The following is a 23,155-nucleotide window of genomic DNA, read 5'->3' on the forward strand; positions in this document are numbered from 1 at the left end:
AGCATTTTTACTTCTCCCTGGATTTTAGAAAACCTGTGACTCGGATTGTAACTTAGCAGTTTCAGACTATTGACTTGAACTCGTGTTGAGGAACTTTTGAATTTAACCACCATTCATTACATCAACTCTATCAGAAGCCACTGTACCTTTTCATCCTTTAACGAGTTAGTTCACTTATATTGCTCATAGATGCTTGCCATACTTTAAACGGCCTCTGATTTCTTCTCTTGTCAAACATCTCCTGAAAGTACTTTTTGAAACTTTCCATCAAGCACCGATCAAAAAACTGCATAAAGTAGAAACACAATCCTTTGTAGTCTTCTGTAGCCATAAAGGCCAAAATCCACCTTCAGCAGACATCATCAAACAATTATAGAACTTCATGAAATCAGCTTTTACAAGTGGTATTATCCATATGTGCCACTTTTAATTTTATTTTAAAATTTTATATATAATTACACCTTTGAAAACTCATATATAAAGGAGCCTATATTTCACTTGTAAAACCAAGTTCTCATTCTCTCATTTAAGGCTGGAACCTTTTACCCGGAACCGGAACCAATCCAAAATGGACCGGTTATGATCTGTTTTGGATATAGCTTATTTATCAAATGGGTATTTTTATGAATACATGTGGGTATCGGTTCGGGTACCCATTTAAACCAAAATTTATGTTTCAGAAAAGTATAATTGTGCTTCCTGGTAGTTGAACCAGGGTTGGGGAGTGACACTTGCTCAGTTATGCAATCATGAATCACCTCTACAAGTTCAGTAAGACGCAGCATTACATATTCATCAAATCTCTTAATTAGATTAGCCTACTTCCGCAGTACGAACCCCTATGTATTAGAATTCCAGAGACTAACTTATGTTGAATTTCAGATTCTAAACATGCAATAAGATAAAGTTTGTTAAGTTCACGAAACCCCCTAACATCAACTTTCACTGGCTAAGTGTATCTCGTTCATCTAAGTTCTTTCAGGCATTTATTAAACACTTTTGGTGCATTAAACAACCTATAAATCAGGAACTAGATGATCAATCCAATTCAAGCATGAAGAACAACCTAGTTTAAGAAACCAATATAGTATTCCCTATTCTAACAAATCACAATCATTAGAATTCCAGTAAAACCTTAAACCTAATTAATGAACTACTCAGACATATCATAAGAAACACATAAAGATGATGAATAATGCATAACGAAACTAGAAATCAAAAACATGATTCAAAAATCTTCTTCAAAGGTATAGATTTGTCTCCCCAAATCTCCAAATACAATATCAGATGAAAAAGAAAGCATACCCTAAACAATGGCTGAAAAGAAAGAGATATAGGTCTGTTTTTCGTGCTGTTCGAAATTTGAGTTAAACCAAACTTGAAAATAAAGAAAACCGAAAAAAAGTCTCGTATTGAACCGGCAAATAGACCAGCTATCAGTAAAACGTGCATACCTTTAAATATATACCCCCTGGATTGACCTCAAACCGGTCCCAATGGAAAACTCAATTTTCTATCCCGTGTCAAAATTTGAGCTCAATGATTGGTGGGAGATCTTCCTTCTGTTGCTAAGATTTTGACGCATCTACACAGTTCTGGATTTTTATTTACACTCAATTTGAAATCTTCTACTCCAAATCTAACCTATACTAAAAGGGAGATATACTCATCAGCTAAGCCATCCACGTAGTCAAAAATATTCAGCCTATCAAACATTACGTTGTTGCCACGTCACAAGGCGTCCAGTTACAATTGAGCTAGGTGAAACATGTTGGGCTTAACCTAATCGAAGTGGCCCACTCCCAGTCAAACTCAGCTCCTGGTCCATCTTTGGTGAAAAGGATCGGCGACACTTCATCTTCAATTTCATCGTATACGATTCATGTCTCTTGATTCTCTTCTATCAAAATTTTGAAACCCTAGAACTAACGTTCCAACACCTTTGTCTGCGACGTAAGATTTCAGAGTGATTAGTCGGAGTCATGTAAAACCAGGACAACGGTTCAGAGGTTACGGCCATCCAACAACAAAACAGTGAGACTCCAAAGGAACCACAATCTCAAAAAGAGGAGTTTCCTCCGGCACCCTCTGATCACCAGAGCATCTTGGTTTCTCTATCGTCCAGATCAGTGTGGAAAGGAACGGTGTGTGAGAGGTCTCATCTCTTCCGGATAAAATACTATGGTAGTTTCGATAAACCCTTGGGACGGTTCTTGAGAGATCATTTGTTCGATCAGGTAAGTTTTCCTCTCTTTTATATATGTAAGTGACTTCTCTATTACAGCTGGTAACCCAAATAAACGCTAGAATCGTAGGGTTACAGGTGCCGCTCATGTGAGATGCCATCAGAAGCTCACGTTCACTGTTACACTCATCGACAAGGCAGCCTTACGATATCTGTGAAGAAGCTCCAAGATTATCTCTTACCTGGTGAAAAGGAGGGGAAGATCTGGATGTGGCATAGATGCCTGAGATGCCCCCGACCTAATGGCTTTCCTCCAGCGATTCTACGAGTGGTGATGTCTGATGCAGCCTGGGGATTGTCGTTTGGGAAATTTCTGGAGCTCAGTTTCTCAAATCACTTAGCTGCCAGTAGAGTAGCATGTTGTGGCCATTCTCTCCATAGAGACTGTTTACGCTTCTATGGGTACTAAAGTGTTGAAATATGTCTGATTAAAAAAACCTGGGTTTTTCTTTGCTCTAACAAGTTGTGCTTATGCAGATTTGGGAACATGGTAGCTTGCTTCCGATACTCTACTATAGATGTTCATTCGGTCTACCTTCCACCATCAGTTCTAAGTTTCAACTATGATAATCAGGACTGGATACAGAGAGAGATAGATGATATTAAAAATATCTGTGATTTTCTTGGATACAGTTTTGAAATCTCACATTTTTTGATTGATTCTCTCTTTTTTTTTCAAGCAGGTGGCAGAGAGAGCAGAGCTTCTGTTTTCTGAAGTACTAAATGCTATTAGTCAAATAGCAGTGAAAGGTTCTAGGCGTCGAATTGGTGAACTTGAAGAACTACTGCAAAGAGAGAAAGCAGAATTTGAGGTAATAAATTTTTATGTTATATGAAGAGTTTCTAGAACTCAGCGGTCCAAGATAAATTGTTCCTACGTTCTTCCAGGAGAATATGCAAAGGATGTTGCAGAGGGAGGTGAAGGAAGGCCAACCTCGTGTGGAAATTCTTGAGCTATACCGGCTTCGCAGACAGCTGATATTTCAGTCTTATATGTGGGATCATCGCTTGATTAATGCGTCAAATTTATAGAATCTCGAATTGTATAAACTCTATAATAAGAATAACTCTCTTATTAATCTCTTGAGGAAAACTCACTCAAAAACCTCAAGCTCTCACACAATCACAAAACTCATAAGTTATGCAACACCCTTGCATCTCCTTATATATAAATCAAATTTCCTAAACTCATTAGAAAACACATATTTCCTTTTTCTTAATCCTAAATTCATTAGGATAATTTATTCGGATATTTTCTAATCCTTTAAACCATAACTCAGTAGGATTAGAAGTTAACTTATTTCTCAAGTTTACTTTTTCTTTCAAGCTTAATCCAACATTCTCCCCCTTAAGCTTGAACTCCATTTTCGAAAAATCTTCAACACCTCTCATCTCCTTGAACTTCAATTTTCCAAGTGCTCTCCACAAGATGTCAGTTCTCTGTTCTCTCCTGAGTATACGCCGTTGTAACTCTCCACGCCATGTAGCCAATTTCGCAGCTTCATTCTCTGTTATCAATGTAGCTTCACCTGATGATAACACAACAGTCTCTTGTTCGATCGAACACCTCATAATTAGACTTTCATCAACATAAAATATATTTCCTTCCACGCTCTTACCATCTTCAGGGTCAACTCTATGCCCACTATTTCTTTCTCCAACAATTGGTATCTCAGATGTTGCATGTAACTTTATTACAGTTTCAAGAGACTCTTTGGATTTTTGTATATCCCGACTTAACACCCGGAAGAAAACAATTGTTTTCCCTGCCTGTTGACAAGTCAACAGACTTCCTGAGTTACTGTACCACACACCCACAACTATATCCTTGGTTTGTCTCTGGATTTCACAGCATGCAAAGAAATAGTCTCCGTTTGTATCAACTCCACCAAGAGTAGTTTTACATGTCCCTTTCTCAGTACCCCGTATCCTTATACTCCTATCTGCATACCCAACTGTAACTTGGCCAGCTTTCTTTTTGACTTGGTATTCCCAGAGTTTGATTTGTAAACTATTAAAAACGTCAGGAACAGTAGGAGTAGTAACAGTATCAGATTTCTGGGTTTCATTACTTGCAACTGCGTTAGCAGCTATATTTCCAGCTCTGTCCTTGGATGATTTCTTTTCTTTCCTGTGAAGCCTATGTTTGGCCTTCCACTTTGACCGGTTTAGTTTCTTCTTCTCAGAGAGAGCCTTCCTCTCTGCATCCTGCAAGTTTTCTTCTTTTTCTCCAGCTAAGTCTTCCCTCTTGTTCTTGATTTCATCTTCCCTCTTTGCTAAAATCATCTGAATCAGCTCAGATTCCTTGGTGTCAATTTTATCTTTAGCTCCAAGCAGCTCTTGCTCTCTCTTAATAGCCAAATCTCTGAACATCACAACGTTCTCCACATCACCTTCCATCATCCATCTCGCCAGCTCAACCACAAACCTGATTTTTGGAACCTTAACCGATGGCTTGTCATGTTTCTTCAGAGTCGAAACAAACAAGTATGCCAGTTCTTTCTTCTTTATCCCTGAATCCATCAAAGGGTCGTGTACTTCTTCTGAACTCATGAATTTGAACACTTGTGTTGCTAACCCTAGCATCACTTCCTGTAACTTGTTGTCTCCCGATGTTATTGACTTCAACACCATGGGAGCTGCTGCTTTAATGAGCCTCAGTTCTATAAAGCATTCATGTTCTGAGTATAAGCACAAGTTCCTCAACACTCTCGCTGCATTGACACGGACCAAAGGAACTTCAAATGCATCCACAAGTCTTGCCAAGACTCCAAGCTTTAGAATGTGGACGCAGTTGCTTCTACTCTCCAAATCAAGCATAGCTATAGCTTCCCCTGCAGCGATTTTAACCTTTCTCTCATTCACATCCCTACGTGCCTTGCTTTTCAAGAAAATGTTAAAGAGCTCTTTCATGACACCTCCAGTCACACCAATTCTTTCCCTTGCCTCTCTCTCAAGGGCCAGGAAGCTCAAGATCTCAATCTTAAGCTTCTGCAGTTTCGGGTATCTCACTCCATGATGCAGTACATCTCTCAGGTTACTAACTGTGAAAACGATCTCTGAGATCTCTCTTCTAAGACATCTCCCAGTATTCTTGCTCATGCTTACTAACATTTTCACTAGTTGCAAGGACCGTTTCACTGTCAGGAATCGTGAGAGAACCATCTCTACGTTCTCATCCTTCAAGAGTATTGCATCCGTGTGCATGAAGTCAATAATCTTTTGAAGAAGTCCTCTAATGTTGCCGATTTTTCCATAGTTGTCATGATCTCTGGATAATTTCTTTAGAATCAAGAGGCCTAAGTTGTTGAACCTACAGTAATCGTATAGTAGATGATGGTCGTGGAAGATATTCTTCTCTCCAATCTCGTCAGGAGCTTCACCTAAAGATCTTGTGTTCTGTAATAGTGATGAAATCGACTCCATGGCACCAGTGATTCCAGCGACTCTTAGAGAGTACTGTGTCATGCCAGCAAGCTTTGATAGTATCTCAGCTGCTGATCTCCTAATCTCTTCTTCTTTCACGTCTTTCCAGTTACGCATCTCCACCAACCTTTCAATGACGGGCAAGTTGATTCCAATCTTCTCAATCTTATCCTCTGCACACTTCCTGAGAATTCTTGCACCTATGAGCTGTTCATATGGGCAGCTAGAGCCCAACAGTTCCATAACAAAGCTGACCATATCCACATTATCCCCATCATAGTTGCTCCCATTCACAGACTTTGAGAAGGCGTCAAAGAAGAATCTCTTGATAGAGACCATCCCAATAACACCAAAGCCACATTGTTTAGTCACATTCTCGAGCAAGCTACACACACTGACCTGCCATTCCCAGTAAGCTTTCTCCGCAAGGAACATCAAAGCTTCGGCTAGGGCTAGCGAGTAGAAGATGCTTAGAGCGGCTTTTCTGTTTGTTTTGTCCAGCTCTCCTATGGAATGTAATTTAGCATCAAAGTTTTTTTCAGCACGTCTTGTACGCCCAATACGATGTGTATACCTCTCCATATGTTTAAGGATGTCATAGTTTATGACATGAGCCACGTCAAGAACATCTATTCCACGGCCTACAGTATCTGTTGTAACAAGAATATTGTATTTCTTTGCTCTGAATCCTTCTAAGTTGATTTCACTCTGTTCTTGTGATTTCCCACCGTGTAAAGTCGTGACATAGTAGTACCCGGATCGTCTAGGGCCTCTTCCTCTCCAGTTTGAGCAACCTCCTCGTCCTCTTCCTTTGCTATCATCGTAATTCTCGTGCTGGGTTTGTTGCGTGTCCATGTGAGCTGAGAATAATTCACCATGTTCATCTTGTTGTTCTGCACCCTCTTCACCGATTCTCTCTTCATAAGTTTTTAGCCTTTCCACAACTTTCATGAACCCAACAATCTGTATTCGTATGGCCAACATGGTGTTAATAGCGGATTTTAACATCAGACACTCGATAGAAGAGAATCCAAATTTCTTGTATATTTCTTCTTCCTTCTCGTCCTCGACCATGGTCATCTTCTTCTCCGTAACTTCAATGATCTTCAAGCTTTTGATCTCTTGAACAGCATCAATGATCTTTATGGCTCTGATACCAAATATAGAATCTCGAATTGTATAAACTCTATAATAAGAATAACTCTCTTATTAATCTCTTGAGGAAAACTCACTCAAAAACCTCAAGCTCTCACACAATCACAAAACTCATAAGTTATGCAACACCCTTGCATCTCCTTATATATAAATCAAATTTCCTAAACTCATTAGAAAACACATATTTCCTTTTTCTTAATCCTAAATTCATTAGGATAATTTATTCGGATATTTTCTAATCCTTTAAACCATAACTCAGTAGGATTAGAAGTTAACTTATTTCTCAAGTTTACTTTTTCTTTCAAGCTTAATCCAACAAAATTTACAGAAGCTTGAGAGTAGTGATGACACAAAGCGAGAAGAAAATGATAAACCACCCTTGGCTAAGAGCCAGACGCTCCGTGAGATGAATGCTGGGACAAACACTCTTCTTGCTGGCTCAGAGGTTGATCCGAATCCTGATGGTGGTTCGACTGGTGACACCCTTGGCTAAGAGCCAGGCGCTCCGTAAGATTTCAACTTGGCCTTATTATTATAGATTATAACTCTTACCCCTTTCTTGGATTAAACTTTAATTATCCTTTATTATTATCACTATTTATGCAGCTTAAACTTTAATTATCCTTTTAGATTAATAACCTTATTCCAAAATTTATAAAATCATGTAAATTCCAAACCAACTGAGGCACAAATATCTGATTAAAGGTTAACCAAATTTACCAACAAAATAAAACCATAATGCATAAAGTATCGTGCTTTATAATACGAGCATATATAGAATTACATTTGGGTCGTTCTTTAAGATCGAACATACATTTGTTGACACTTTCCAAAAATTGTTTGTGACTTATAGTAAATAAAACAAATTATAAGTAATATTTTCTTGCATCACTTTCTCTAATCCTTAAATTTGACGTTTGAAAATTTAAAATTTCATTATAAATTGAAAATCTAATATAAACTGAAACAAACATATATTAAAAGAACATCATTTTTTGTTACATAATATATACTAAGACATTATTGAAACAATTTTTATATGTTCTTTTAAAATATAACTTTTTATAGTTTCATCAAATTAGATTTAACTTTCAATTGATTTAGCTTAGAGGTGGGTGTATTAATTTATTACCGTAAGAAATTAGTTGTTGTAATAATATTAGAATCAGATACTCTTAGAAAAAAAAATATATTACTCATTCTTACTTTAATTTTCTTAACTATATCAAATTGAAACACAAATCAAATGGAGAAATATAAATTATTCTATTTTCTTAATTTTCTAATTTAATACTTTTTGTTCTCTAATAAAAATATATTAGTGGTTTTTTCAATTCAAACCAATTAAATTTAATAAAATTTACAATATAATCTCAGAATAAAAAGAGATTATATTTAATTATTTCAATATAAAGTAAATTTAAAATTTAAAATTAAAATATATTTTAATATAAAATAGTTTTAGTGTAAATTCATCCGCCCGTAGGGCGGACCAACCCCTAGTAAACATAATACCTGAAAAGACTCGATAGAGAACTAATAGAATAGATAACACATACTATGACTCGATAAAGGATTTAAAAATAAAGGTTACAAAAACGCCGTTTATCAACCGCTACCAATTTTTTTCATTTGGGGTGCTAATACTTTAAGTGGTGTTGTGGTAGACGTCCTGTCAAGATTCATAATAAGAATGGTGAGAGGGTCTTCCTCGTTGATTGGGTTTTTGGTTTTTGTAATGAGGGAAACATCTTGGATTCTAAGGATCCAAATCTAGGAGGGAATATGACCAATTAGAGGTTGAAATGATTTTGAAGCTAGGTTTGTTGTGCTCTCACTCTAACCCACAGGTTAGACCAACTACGAGACAGGTGTTACATTATCCAAGCGGAGATTCAGTGCTACCAGATTTGTCACAATTGGACTTTCGTGGAAGCGAGATGACATTAGGAATCCACCTTAGAATTAGTGAGATATGCATGTTTACCGGTGGATCTTTGATTTTTGATTCTATACTTACTGATCTGCCGGAGGTGAATTTTAAATATCAAAACGTTTGTGTGTACACTATAGATGTTGAAAAGTAGTATCCTCCATAGATATGGAACGGTGTTGATATATTTCGCTGTTGTACATTGATGTGTAATAAATGAAAGATTATGAACGTAGAAGACCAGTTTACTCTTGCATTCAATGTAGAGGTGGTTGATAAGTAGTATCCTCCATTGATATGGGACGGTGTTGATATACTTTGATAGACACTCGTCCAAACTTAAAGTATTGCTCTCTCCGTTCCTAAATATAAGATGTTTTAGACAAAACACGCTTATTAAAAAAAAAAAAATTTATCTAAAAAGTACTATTAAAATTATAAATTAATACTATTCAACCAATTACAAAATAGAACTATAAAATTTGATTGGTTACACATATTTTGAGGAAAATCGCATGTTAAACCTTGAGAGTGTTACATTCTCGCACTTTAAACACTGAACGTTTTTTACTAGCACTTTAAACCTTAAAAGCGACATTTTTATCATAACAAACCTCAAATTTAATAAGTTAAGTATTAATAAATCAAAAATTAAAAAAAAATCAAAAATCAAAAAACAGAATCTAGAATCACCATTCAAGTTATTAATATTATATATTTATTGTTTTATAATTGGATTATTTTTTAAAAAAAATATATTTTATTTTTAGTTTTGAAATGTTATTTTTATATATATTTTTTTTGAATTTATAGATTTTTTTTGAAATTTTCAAAAAATTTTGATTTTTTTTTTGAATTTTTTTTGAAACAGACACGTACGTCATCACAAAATGTACCGTACATATCACCTTGTTGATTTGGAAAACAAGTAAACCTTATTGGAGGTTTGTTATGATAAAATTGTCACTTTCAAAGTTTAAAGTGCTAGTCAAAAACGTTCAGTGTTTAAAGTAGGCATGGGGCATAATACCCGAAACCCGGACCCAGACCGCAATGAAGGGATCGGTTCGGTTCATAATCTATTTAAAACCCGATCGGGTTTAGTATGGCAATACATTGGGTTTCGGGATCGGTTCAGTTTACATATATGTATACATTACACAACACGCGTGGGATACTCGCCTAGTTTAAAGTGCGAAAATGTGACACTCTGAAGGTTTAATTGTGATTTTCCCCATATTTTGATAAAGTTAAAACTATCTAAAAATATGAAAACATCTTACATATTGGAACATAAAATTTCTTCTAAACACTTACATTTGGAAACCGAGGGAGTACTGTATAAACTTAAATGTTCAGTCAAAACATACTATCTAAAGTGTAGACGTCATATTTCTTAGACATCCCCTATATATAAAATGGTGAACATTTTTAATAAGTAACACTAATTGTGTAAAATATTCACAAGAATGCCATTATGCTGATGTGTAAGCATAAGGGCTTCTCACATCATCTGTTTAAAAGACCATTCTCTTACTAGAGTATTTACATAATATGCCATTGGACACCATTAATATAATATTTTTTTGTAAACTAACCATTAATATAATATCTTTTATTATAAGCATCGTTAATATATAATATAAAGGTTAAGTTTTTTTTTTGCTAAAATTTGAAATATAAAGGTTAAGTTATAATCGTATAGCTCTGTTATAAACACATTACTAAAAAAAAATATTATTGCTGAGCCACGTAAATTAAATTATTGTAATTCAAAATTTTAACCTCTACAACGTCTTCCTTCGAGCAAGTAAATTGTTAGAATGAATGTTTCACAACTCACGTTATAAACAGACTTTTTCAACACTAACAAAGTTGTTTGACGATGACAAGATATAAATCAGATTTGAACAAAAACAGAGAGTCTAAACAGAATTAATGAGATTCTAACAATTTAAGTTACAACTCACGTTCAAAACATAGAGTTTTTCAAACAGCCATATTCGAAATAAGTACTCGATAAGAGTGGTCATCTTATTTAATAACTAACTAGATTATGATCCGTGCAGGCGCACGGGTGTTTTTTGGACGAAATGTTAGTGTTTATGTATGTACAAGAAATAAAAAAATCGAGTACTAATTATGTCTCACATGGGCACTAAACCAACATTGCGATAATCCCCGGAGCTTCGGTTTCTTATAATACTTAGTAGACATAATTCTTTGCCTAATAGTCTTATCAATGATTCTAGCCAACTGATCCATTGGCTTAGTGAGCTGTGAATGACGTCTCTCATTCTGTTGTCTCCATATGTAAAAGATAGACACCTACAAAGTCTAACACGTGTTTTTACTTGTAATAGATACTATATGATTTAGTTATGCTTTATAGATGGATTATAAATATTACTAAACATGTTGATGGTTCATATTGTGGTTAGATGATAAACTAATCTAAACGATATCTAAATAAATTTGATAATTTTTACTACATTGACCATTTTTATATTGTAATTGTTTATAAATTTAACCATTACATATGTTTGTGTATTCTTATACATTTATTTTTCTAAAACAAAATATTATATAGCATAATTTTTTTTTTACTTTTTCAAGTTTATATTTCACTCAATTTACTTTATATCTCCTAAACATTATTTGATAAATGATTTTCCATATGTCATCTTTACAATCACTTTCATAAAAATGGTGACAAATTTCTAAAATTAATGACATGGTTAATGGCTATATATGATTGTATGTGTAAGATAAACCAAATTTTGATTTATAGTTAAATTTAAGTATTTAACAAAAACTTTAGTATTTAGACAAACGTATATTGACTTTTTTTTCTTTGAAATATGAATAAATGTTGAGAAACTAAACCAATTTAAACCAACATATATACATACAATCTTAACTAAAACAAACGTATGTGCAATGTATTATGTATATATGTAATGTTATAACCATTAGATTATTATATAAGTAAATATTAATACAACTAGGTGTTTTGCACGCACATACGGACATAATTATCTTCCGAATACTTATTTTATTTTTTATTAATCCAAAAATTGGCATAATAAAATTCTAATTGGTGAACATGTTGAAAGAAAAAAATTATGGTGAATTCTTTGTTCCTCAAAATTTATACCAGTTATGTTGAAATTTTAGTTAAATTATTAAAAGGTAGATCCCACATTTTTCATCTAAATTCTCCATGGAGGAATAAATTTATAAGCAAGAAATTTCCCTATGCAATTTTGATAAGGAACAAATTAAACAAAAAAATCATATTTTTTATTTTATTTTTTCAATTCCTCAAATGAAATTTTACTTTTTAGTTTGTTCATTTTTTCATTCTTCTAATGGTCACCAACTGAAGCCACAGTGTTTCACGGATTAAACTTAAACTGGTTTAAAGTAAAAGCAAGAAAATTTGTTTTGAACTCAGTCACAAGTCAAGTTATTCTTTATGATTTTAAATAGTTAAATCAAACATTAAATTATTTATATATATATATATATATGTAAAAAAAACGTTCATCAAACTTTGTACTTATTATTGTGTTAAAAGTTTTAAAACACTCATATAATAAAAATAGTTTAGAAAACATCTTTATATAAATATTTTTGTTTGACTAATATTTAATTATAAATTTTTTTATATCTTAATTTTTTAACTTTATCATAAAAATATTGTTTTCAGATAGCAACACAATATATATAAGAATTCTCTTAATTTTTAAATATATTTTAACAATTTTATTATATTAATTTATAATTAGTTATTTAATATAACATATAAATTTAATATTATTAAAATAAAATTCATGTTTATTATATATAAAATTCATTACGGGTTTTGTGAAAATTAATAAATACTCAGTTAAAAACTAATAATAAATCAATGATCTATATAAAAGCTTAAAACCTAATAAAATATGACAAATAAGAAAATAAGAATTTTAATATAACATATAGATTTAAATATTATTAAATCAAAATTCTTGTTTAATTATATATAAAATTCATTACGGATATTTTTAAAATTAATAAATTAGTGATTCATCTAAAAATTATTAATAAATCAATGACTAAACTAAAATCAGATAAAAACATGACAAATAAGCAAAATTGACTAAAATAATGGAAAATATGACAAATAAGCAAAATCAAAATAATAAAATCTAATTACATATTTTTTAGTTATATTATTTAAATTAATAAATTATGGACTCAACTAAAAACTATTAATAAATTAATGACTCAGCTTAAACCCAATTAAAACATGACAAATAAGTAAAATATTCTAAAATCATGGAAATCATGACAAATAAGTTAAATCACTTCATAAATAATAGTATAGATTTGACCAAAAAATAATAATAGTATAGATTTGAGGGTTAGCGAAGGGGCCTTGAATTATGTGTTGTTAGTGATTAAATTAAGTACTAATGTATTGGAATAATAAATTAGATATTGTTTTATGCTTGTTTTAAAAGACAAAAATACAATAAATGCTAAAATATAGGAGTAATTAAAGTCTCAGTGGCATCCTCTAGACTATATTTGCGAAGTGATTTTTCCACGTGTCCTTTCTACAATCAATTTCGCAAAAACAAATATGACATGGATACTGAAATTGATGACATGTCTTATAGCTTAATATGACATAGACAATTGCATTTAATGTTAATTTATATTTTTGGTAAACTTTTTAAAATATGGTAGTAACTCATATATTACATTTAATGTCAATTTATATTTTTGGAATTTTTTTTAGAATATGGGAATAACTCATAAATCATCATTAAAATAAATATATTCAAATATGGCATTATAAATTTTGAAATATAATTTAATTATATGTTTTTAAATTATACATTTTTATTACTAAAATTTTCAGAAATGTATACAATTTTTTTTAGAAAATTATAAAAATTTAATCGTAAAATCATTATTTTCTTATATATCTTCAAATTTTATAAATATTGTTTATTTTTAATTTTTGGTAATTGTGCAACTTTTACAAATTTATTTAATATATTTAATTAAAATAAATAGATAGAAAATCTAACTTAGATTATAATTTCAAATATATACATGCATATTCTTAAATATAATTTTTATATTTAATCAAATCAAATTTATATTAAAATATTGATACGAAAAAGAAAATTTACAATATTAATAAAATTTTATTTAAAAGATAATTTATATTTATCTATTAAAAAAAATTAAAACTTTTTTACTGTACATGGTGCAGGAAGACACCTAGTAAGAAAGTAAATATTGAGGAAAATTCAGGGCTATGTACAAAATGTAATTTCCTTTTAATAGATTAGATTAACAGTTCCCTTCAGCTCCCTTACGCAACAGAGTTGGAGATACTTGGTTGTCACGTTCAGTGAAGTAGTTCCCATGAGCTCATCCTCCCTAATTCAAAACAAAGTGATCAGAACAGGGCATTCTCAGTAACTAAAATTATCATGAGAAACTACACAATACTGTTAGTGTTTTTTTTTTTTTTTGTCAAACATTTCTTTCATTCATATCTCAAAATAGAGTAATAGAGGAACATAGTCTGAAGAAAACACACATAGCAATTGCAACAGTCAAATGTAATGCTGTGCACTGATAAAAGTTAAATGATAGAGGACTGAAGAGAGTGGCAAGGTTTGTAAGGAGACAACCTGCGATCTCGTTTAAATCCATCCCTGAATGCAGGGCAGAGAAGAACACAATAGAGTCCCAGATTTCTTGAAGCTTTGAAAATCCAGCAGATGATGCTGAAGGAAGGACCACCTGCGACATCAAAGCTTCGGCTGCAAGGGTTGAGACCACATATAGTATCCTAGCAGAGCTTTGAGAGTCATGGGCTTCATCCATACCATGGATACACCATCCAAGACCTCCATTTTTAGAAGCATCAGTCCCTGAAACCATAGAAACCAAAGCCAACAAGACAAAGGTTCTAGTACCAACCCCATACTGAGGTACTAAAGGGGGAGAACACAGTGTAACATCCTCATATAGAGGTAAAGACAACAGATCGCTTGCAACATCTTCATATAGAGGTAAAGACCGATCGCTTGCAACATCCTCAAACTGAGGTAAAATAAGATTCAAAGGGAGGGCAATATCCTCATTCAGAGGTAAGGAACTCATCTCGAGACAACTAACTCCTAAAACGAGGCAAGATTCATACAGGTAAGACTTGTTCCACGAAGAAACAGAAACAATACCTTTTGAAAGCTTGACTAAGAGAGAGGAGGTTTCTGCAAAGATAAACTGTGGCTCGAGCTGAAAAGAGGAACTGTGCTGAAATCTGCACCAAGCAGTAGAAACACACACTCCAAATGACACGAAAACAGTCCCGGTTAAACCAATGGTCGATGCAAAGAACCTCAGAGGAGAAGCTACAGCAACAGGAACCGGAGAGGTGCAACGGGGGAGGAAGACGACGGGATTGATGGAGGATTCGAGGGTTTGAAGGAGAGGAGCGAGGAGAAGGGGAACGTCTGGGGGTTCTGGAGGTTCTGGAGGGACGATGAGGAAGCGAGCTTTAAACGGACGAGACTTACACAGCGACCACGGCGGCAGATCTGTAGGAGGTGGATCTGGAGGAGGTCTGAACCGTGACGGAAAAGGAGTCACCATCAGGACCATGGAGAGGGAGAGGAGCTGCTTCAGAGGGAAGGGGAAAGAACGGCGGCGTTGGAGCGGAGGAGATTCATCTGAGCGGCGCACCTTGGGAATCGGGCCAGAGAGAATTTTTCTAGGGCGAACACTCATACTGTTAGTGTTTAACATTGTTCTTCTTATACGTCAAAAAAAAACAAACAATGGTCAAGATTACATATTTAATGTTGATCCTGCTAACAAAACACTTTTTTTTTGGGTCTAAATGTTAAATTTTATACCAAAGTTTTAGAATTTTGACAGCAGTTACATAGAGTACTAGTAGCAGATAAAAAAGAAAAAATCTAAACACCAAGGAGAAAGAACAAGCAACAATGGTGGGACTTAAACAATTAACACAAGCACACAAGACACTAGCAGAAGGAAATATTGGCCGAGACTGAAGCATTGCCAAATGGATTCGGAGTCTTTGATAATACATGAGACCACGTTCGGTAGATATTGGTTTGCCCAAAGCGCTACTCCAATTGATTGACTCCGACCACACGCAGCTTTGCAATGACCAACCGAGGGAACCATATCCGCCAACCACCACCGGTAGAGGAGACTGAAACCCGAGCTAAACACCTCCACTTGCATCAAGCAGACTTGAGCGCTATCCGGCTTGACGCCACAAGACTACCAATGTCACACTTATTACACTCGGCTTCAGAACAAAGTGCGAGCTGCAAGAAGACGGGGAGTGATGAGAGCCACATCCTGAGCTGCTCGCCCAAACCTGCAATATAGAGATAGAACAGCCCTCCAATGGAGCCCAAGAGACCCGACAATGGAGCTGAGATGGCTGATCAGCATACGAGTCTCCTTCAAGGATGCCGAACTGCGAGACTCAAACAGAAGTCCGACACCTTGCCTCGCGCTCACACCGAGAACCGATGGGAGCTCTACAGAGTCTCTTCGGAGAGACAACAGCGGAGGTGACCACTGAGACCGCCGAAGAGCCGGAAAGGAAGAAGTACCACACGGTACACGTGATACACAGCACAAGAGCGGCGATAAACATGAAGACAACGCAGAAGCGGTAGCCGGAGAGGTCTAAACACAGGTCATAGACGGCCCAGTCCAGAACAAGCCGGAGACCACACGCGTCGACCGTTGCGGGACGGAAACCACACAGCAACCGGAACCACCACAGGCGCGCCTCCAGAAAAGACTCTGAAGAACCACTTGGCCGGAAGAAGAGGAAAGTGAGATACCGCACGACACCGAGCGATGACCTAGCTCCCACGACACCGGACCACTCCACTCCAAATCAAGAGAACGTCAGCTCAATAGATCTGAACGGAGGAGCCTTACAGCCACGTTAACGCGCTCTCACCGCAGCGGGGGACTAGATTGAGAAAGAGGAAAATCTTATCCACTCCCCACCGCCAACCCTAAACGCCGACCCCGTTCACTCACTGCCCACCCCGCCTTGCCGGACACTCCAGACTGAAACCCTCCAATCGCAGATGAGAACCACAGCGGAGAGCCAACCCACAGCACCGAGCAGGACGACGGAGAAAAGAAAGAAAGAGAAACGAGGCAAAGAACATATTAGAGTTATAACCGGTTATTGATATCTGGTTTAGACTGGTTTAGTTTCCTTTAGCTTAAACCAGCTATATATATACAAACACTTGTACAGTTACATGATTGAGCTGAATAATATACAGTTTTATATTTTCTAACAAACTCCGTCTTCTTCTCTTCATCATCTCATCAATTCATCACCTTCATATCATCTAATATGGTATCAGAGACTTTCTGATCTTCGTTCTTCCGCTTCATCTCTTCCGATTATCAGCTCCGTTTTCGCTTCATTCCGTCGATCATGAGTGTTTTCATACATCCTCTGCTCGTCGAAATTCTTGAGCTTCTTTCTACTTTCATCGTCGCCGTCTACGAGCTTGTTCTTCTCGTTATCTTTCTCGTTTCTCATTGAATCGAGTGTTCTTGCTTACGACTGGATCGATATTTTCTTGATTGGATTTCGCCATGGCTTCTCCTGATCTGGAATCTATTCCGCCGCCTTCTTCTTCGATTCCGGCTCGCTCAAGCTCGATTCCATCATTATCTGATCCAAATTCCAATCCTCTGTACGTTCACAATGCGGATCATGCCGGTATCTCTCTTGTCTCTGAAAAACTTACTGGCCTTGGGAACTTTAATAGCTGGCGTCGCTCGATGTTACTAGCTTTAGGTGCTCGTAATAAGGCCGTCTTTGTTACGGGACTGTATCCGGATTTAGATGAGAGTCATCCTGATTTTGGTTCTTGGTCGAGATGTAACAACATTGTATGCACGTGGATAGTGAATGCCGTTGATAAGTCCATTGCTAAGAGTATCATGTATCTTGATACTGCTCGCCAAATGTGGCAAGATATTCACAACCAGTTCAAACAGAGTGATGGCCCTCGTACTGCTGAGATCAAACAACAGATCTATGCGGAGACTCAAGGTTCACAGAGCGTTAGTGAGTATTATACACGTCTCAAACAGCTTTGGGAGGAACTTAAGAATCATGAGGATCCGTACACATGTTGCTGTGGACATTTGGATTGTGCTAGTCATAAGCAGCTTGCCACAAAGGATGAACAAGATCGTGTTCTGAAGTTTCTAATGGGTCTTAATGACAGCTTTACTGCTACAAGAGGGCAGATTCTGATGATGGAACCGAAACCACTTCTTGCAAAAGTGTTTAACATTGTCTCTCAAGAAGAACGTCAACGGTCTATGAAGTCTACAAGTGGTGTGGCGTTTCAGGCTTCTCAAATGACTTCTTCTCCAGACTCAGTGGTTGTGGCTTATGCTGGTGGCTATAATAAACAGAGGCCTCGTCCCATCTGCTCTCACTGTGGTCTTGCAGGACACACGGTAAACCGATGCTATAAGCTCCATGGTTATCCTCAAGGCTACAAGGCTTCGAACTCCAGCTATAAGGGACAGAATCATTCACAGTCCAAACCTACTGGTGGTTCTCAACAATGGAACAAGAACACGAACGTGGCTAATATGATTGCTCAGGATCTTGGGAGTATCTCTATGCATGATCAACAGGGAACTCACTTGGGGACAGTGACGACAGAACAAGTTCAGCATCTTCTAAGTGTTCTCAAAGCTAATTCCAACAGCAAGGAGAACAATCATTCTCAGATTTCAGGGAGCACAATTCACCTTGCAGATGGCTCAGTCTCCACTATCAAACCTCAACCACATCTTGTTCCCATTTCGTCTTCTCACCCTTCTTCGTCAGGTACTCTCCTAAATGACTCAAACTTTATCTTTTCTGCGGGAATCAAAGACAGCCTTACTTTTATGCATGATTCTTGGGTCATAGATACAGGAGCTAGTTGTCACGTGTGTTCTAACTTGAAAATGTTTTCCCAAACGCAAACAATTACTAACACCACTGTGACTTTACCTGATGGAACACGGATTGCAGTAACAACTTCTGGAACTATTGTCTTGACTGAAAACTTGATTTTAAATCCGGTGCTTTATGTTCCTAATTTTCATTTCAATCTTCTCAGCATCAGTGCATTAACTAAAAACACTTCTATCTCGGTTCTTTTCTCTTCAAGTTCATGTCACATTTTGTCTTACAACCCTCTTGAATTTCTTCAGGAGCATACTCCGGATTACATGATTGGGAAGGGTAACCTTCTCGACAATCTCTATATCCTGGATCCATGTGCTCCTGCTCCTTCTGTTTTTCATCAAGATCATAACGTTTCGCAAGTTTCCTTTGAAGTTTGGCATCAACGATTGGGACATCCTTCGCAGAATAAGATTCATATTCTTTCAAAGAATTTAGATGTTTTCAAAAACAAGATAGGTCATGATCATTTGTGTAAAATTTGTCCTTTGGCTAAACAAAAACGCTTATCATTTTCTTCTTCTAATAACATGGCTGCTTCACCATTTGATTTGTTACATTTAGACGTTTGGGGTCCTTTTCGTGTTCCAACCATTGATGGATATAGATATTTCTTGACGATAGTAGATGATTGCTCACGTGTTACATGGATTTACCTATTGAAAGATAAAAGCTCAGTCACTACGGTTTTTCCAGAATTTCTAACATTCATTGAAACACAATTCAACACTTCTGTGAAAGCCATTAGAACAGATAACGCTCCTGAACTATCCTTCACATCATTACTTGCAACTAAAGGAATTCATCACTACTTTTCTTGTGCTTACACGCCACAACAGAACTCTGTTGTGGAACGCAAACACCAACACATATTGAATGTTGCACGTTCACTCTTGTTTCAATCTAATGTACCATTAGAATATTGGGGGGACTGTATACAAACTGCCATCTATCTGATAAATCGAACTCCTACTCCACTTTTAAAAGACAAATCTCCTTATGAAGTTCTAATGTCAAAACCTCCTTCTTATGATCATCTTCGTGTATTTGGTTGCCTCTGTTTCACGTCAACATTACTTAAAGATCGTCACAAATTTTCACCACGTGCATCTCCTTGTGTTTTTCTAGGTTATCCGCATGGATACAAAGGTTATAAAGTACTTGACTTACACACTAACAAGATTTCTATATCACGCAATGTGGTTTTTCATGAAAATAGCTTTCCCTTCTCTGAAAATCTTTCCTCTGATGAAGATATTTTTGGTTAATATGTTCTTCCTTTGCCTGTTCCTGACTCTCCGTTTCCTGCATTCTTTGATCTTGGTGATAACACATGTTTTCCTGATGAGTCTTCGGTTCAATTTTCTGAAGCTAATCTTTTTTTGGAACAAACGATTTCGTCTAACTCTCAAAATACTTCATCACAAACTGATACTCACGTTACTAACACACGTTCTAAAAGGCAAACTAAGGCTCCTGCTTATCTTGACCAATATCATTGCTATCTTCTTAACCAAAATTCTTCCTTTCCTGCCCATCCAAACCATACAACCTCTTATCCTATTTCAGCCTTTCTGTCCTATGACAAATTTGATGCGTCTTACCGCAATTTTCTTCTTTCAATCACAACGGTAACTGCACCTAAAACTTTTCATGAGGCCATTCTGCTTGATGAGTTTAAAGGCTCTATGAAATCTGAAATGGATTCCCTAGAAGAAACTGGAACTTGGTCTATTTGTCAGCTACCTCCCGGGAAGCACCCTGTTGGTTGTAAATGGGTGAATACTTACAAATTTAATCCTGATGGGACGGTAGAAAGACCAAAATCTCGACTGGTTGCTAAGGGATACACACAATTAGAAGGCCTGGATTATCTTGATACGTTTTCTCCAGTTGCTAAGTTGGGCACTGTAAGACCCGATCCTGGATTCCTCAATCCAATCAGACCGCGGCCTCACCAAACAATGCAACCAATTCCATCTTTCATATTCAAGTTCAAGTGTTAAATAATTCTAAGTCTTTTCAGAGTTTTGAGGTTCCAACATTCACACTTAAACAATCAAGCATCAACTAATGAAAATAGATACTTCATAGATATTAACCAAGGTTCATACATCATTCATCATCCTAAATAATAGAATACACACTAGAATCGCATAAGTTCACAAGTTGCACAATAGGCTACAATAATCACACAATTTTCAGAATCAACCCAATCACCACACATCTTCCCATGGCCGCGGTCCTCATGGTGCTTTTCCCTTACCACGGTCCATTTCTGGTCCTGGATCCAACACAAACAACCACACAATCACAAGGTTAGATTACAAAACAAGAATCAAATCACATTGCATGGTCGGATCCAATCTAGTCAAGAACAATCATCAAAAATGTCAAATCTGACCCCTTTAAAAAGAGATCCAAATACCAAATAAAATTCATGAAAACTCATGATAATTCAGAAGAAAAATATTCCCATAATCAGATTCAAAAGAATCGGCTCAGATCATAGTGATCTCGGCCATGAACAGCCCACACAAGAACAAGGGACTTTCATGGGAATTTGATCAGGCCAAGGCCTTAGGATCAACGAATCCTTTCCTGTAACAACATAAAACATTCCATAGCACAACATATATGAAGAAACAGAGTAGAAGAAGTCAGAGTAAGGAGTGGCCAATCGATCCAAACCGGCCAGGCTCACACGGCCATCATCCGCGGCCTTGTCCGGTTACTCTTGGCCACACCTCTCACCTTAGGAGTTCGGTCTCCAGGGGCGACTTCCTTCTCTTTCTCCTTTGCCTTCTCCTTGTCTTTCTGTCTCAAATCCATCCTCTTGATCACACGCCCAAACACACCAGGAACACTCAAGAACAATCTCTTGGATCAAATCGGCCGATCCAAAGTTTCTGTCTCTCTTTCTCTCTTGAATTTTCTCTGTGTTTCTCTCTGTGTGGAATGAGTAAAAACCGACCAGAATGATCAGAAATGAGAGAGAGAAGACGATTTAAACTGTCCCCAACCGCCTGGGCGAACAGTTACCAAAATCCCATCCTTTCTTCCCAAAACCGTCCCATAACCGCCCCTTGGCGGTTTCTCCCCTTCTCTTCCTTTGGCAAATCGATCACTAAGCCTCAGCTCACACTCTGGGAGCTTGCCCGCTCCCTATCCCAAGCCTAAGACCCATTTGGTCGAACCGTCCTGCACCCGGACCATCGGCTCGCCCAGTAACTGTCCCGGACTCGCCCACACTGATCCGAACCAGAACGCACCGTTCACTGGATTGAGCTGACCTCCAGCTGTTCCCAGCTGATTGAGCTAGCCCACCAGCTCCTGTGAGCTGCACAGATCATGGTGAACTGATTACCAGCTGAACCGAGCTGATTGAACTCAAACCAACACTCGTCCAGCTGCCTAAACACTCACCCAGCTCCTTTACCCTTGTTTCCATCGTATCCTGGTTAAGTCTCAGCTGACTGATGCCCTTAACCTTCATTCAGGGCCATGATACGCTTGTCTCAAGGTCTAATGACCTGACTGGTGCGTCTCCCCGCACCATGGCCCGTCCGGCCGATCCTATCTAGGATCGGGGACATGACAAGTCTCCCCCACTAACTTGGGATTCGTCCTCGAATCCATGTTAAGTGTTTCATCAGGAAGAAATTGTCTGTACCACTCCGGATACATAGTTTTCATCTTTGCTTCTGTTTCCCAAGTGATGAGGTCTTTACCATTGTAATCCCACACCACTTTGATCATGGGAACTGTCTTCTTTCTCATAGCTTTCTCTGACCGATCCACAATCCGAACCGGCAAGGTTTCCAAAGTCAGGTCCTTACCAAGGTCAGCAGGAACCTCAGGCAAGACAATGTCTTGTTCAGACAAGCATTTCCGGAGTTGGGATACATGGAACACATTGTGGTATGCATCCATTGCTGATGGCAAGTCCAACTTGTATGCCACTGCACCCACTCTCTCTATGATCCTGAATGGACCCAAGTACCTAGGGTCCAGTTTCTTTCGTCCAGAAATCCTGGTCCTACCCTTAAAGGTAATCATCTTGAGATACACCAGGTCATTGACCTCAAACTCAAGATGTTTCCTACGCTTGTCTGCATAGCTCTTTTGGCGGTCCTGCGCCTCTTTCATCTTCTCTTTGACCATCCTGATCTTCTCAGTGGTCTGTTCTACAATCTCAGGACCCAACATGCTACGCTCCCCCACTTGGGTCCAGCATAGGGGTGTCCTGCACGGCCTACCATACAAAGCCTCATATGGCGACATACCAATGCTTGTATGGAAGCTGTTATTATAAGCAAACTCCACTAAG

The 23,155-nt window shown here is 36.9% G+C and overlaps 3 protein-coding genes across 5 annotated transcripts; 1 reads left to right on the plus strand and 2 right to left on the minus strand.

The window, feature by feature from the left end:
- Nucleotides 1-1,821: 1,821 nt before the first annotated feature.
- On the plus strand, nucleotides 1,822-3,326 carry LOC125601109 (1-phosphatidylinositol-3-phosphate 5-kinase FAB1B-like). Of its 3 annotated transcripts, none has more exons than XM_048773480.1 (5): nucleotides 1,822-2,237; nucleotides 2,324-2,647; nucleotides 2,723-2,735; nucleotides 2,929-3,057; nucleotides 3,134-3,326. In XM_048773480.1, exons 2-5 carry the CDS (start codon nucleotides 2,340-2,342, stop codon nucleotides 3,275-3,277), a joined length of 594 nt encoding a protein of 197 aa, XP_048629437.1. In that variant the 5' UTR covers nucleotides 1,822-2,237; nucleotides 2,324-2,339; the 3' UTR covers nucleotides 3,278-3,326. The 3 variants fall into 3 exon arrangements, with proteins under 3 accessions (XP_048629437.1, XP_048629436.1, XP_048629435.1); XM_048773479.1 differs by having other exon boundaries at nucleotides 1,825-2,237; nucleotides 2,316-2,647; XM_048773478.1 differs by having other exon boundaries at nucleotides 1,826-2,237; nucleotides 2,308-2,647.
- On the minus strand, nucleotides 3,282-7,967 carry LOC106377156. Its single transcript, XM_013817334.2, has one exon. The coding sequence runs from the start codon at nucleotides 6,749-6,751 to the stop codon at nucleotides 3,437-3,439; it is 3,315 nt and encodes a 1,104-aa protein (XP_013672788.2). The 5' UTR covers nucleotides 6,752-7,967; the 3' UTR covers nucleotides 3,282-3,436.
- Nucleotides 7,968-13,995: 6,028 nt separating this feature from the next.
- On the minus strand, nucleotides 13,996-16,824 carry LOC125601110. The gene is made up of 2 exons (XM_048773485.1): nucleotides 15,011-16,824; nucleotides 13,996-14,701 (listed from the first exon to the last, which is right to left on the minus strand). Exons 1-2 carry the CDS (start codon nucleotides 15,576-15,578, stop codon nucleotides 14,322-14,324), a joined length of 948 nt encoding a protein of 315 aa, XP_048629442.1. The 5' UTR covers nucleotides 15,579-16,824; the 3' UTR covers nucleotides 13,996-14,321.
- Between the last annotated feature and the right edge of the window lie 6,331 nt (nucleotides 16,825-23,155).

Source organism: Brassica napus, unplaced genomic scaffold (genome assembly GCF_020379485.1).
Source record: "Brassica napus cultivar Da-Ae unplaced genomic scaffold, Da-Ae ScsIHWf_2441;HRSCAF=3152, whole genome shotgun sequence".
NCBI lineage: Eukaryota > Viridiplantae > Streptophyta > Magnoliopsida > Brassicales > Brassicaceae > Brassica > Brassica napus.

Coding starts and splice junctions, on each gene's coding strand:
- LOC125601109 (XM_048773480.1), top strand. CDS start 2,340: ATGCCATCAGAAGCTCACGTTCACTGTTACACTCATCGACAAGGCAGC. Junction 3,058..3,133: donor GAGAGAAAGCAGAATTTGAG/GTAATAAATTTT, acceptor ACGTTCTTCCAG/GAGAATATGCAAAGGATGTT.
- LOC106377156 (XM_013817334.2), bottom strand. CDS start 6,751: ATGACCATGGTCGAGGACGAGAAGGAAGAAGAAATATACAAGAAATTT.
- LOC125601110 (XM_048773485.1), bottom strand. CDS start 15,578: ATGTTAAACACTAACAGTATGAGTGTTCGCCCTAGAAAAATTCTCTCT. Junction 14,702..15,010: donor CTTAGTCAAGCTTTCAAAAG/GTATTGTTTCTG, acceptor CTATGGTTTCAG/GGACTGATGCTTCTAAAAAT.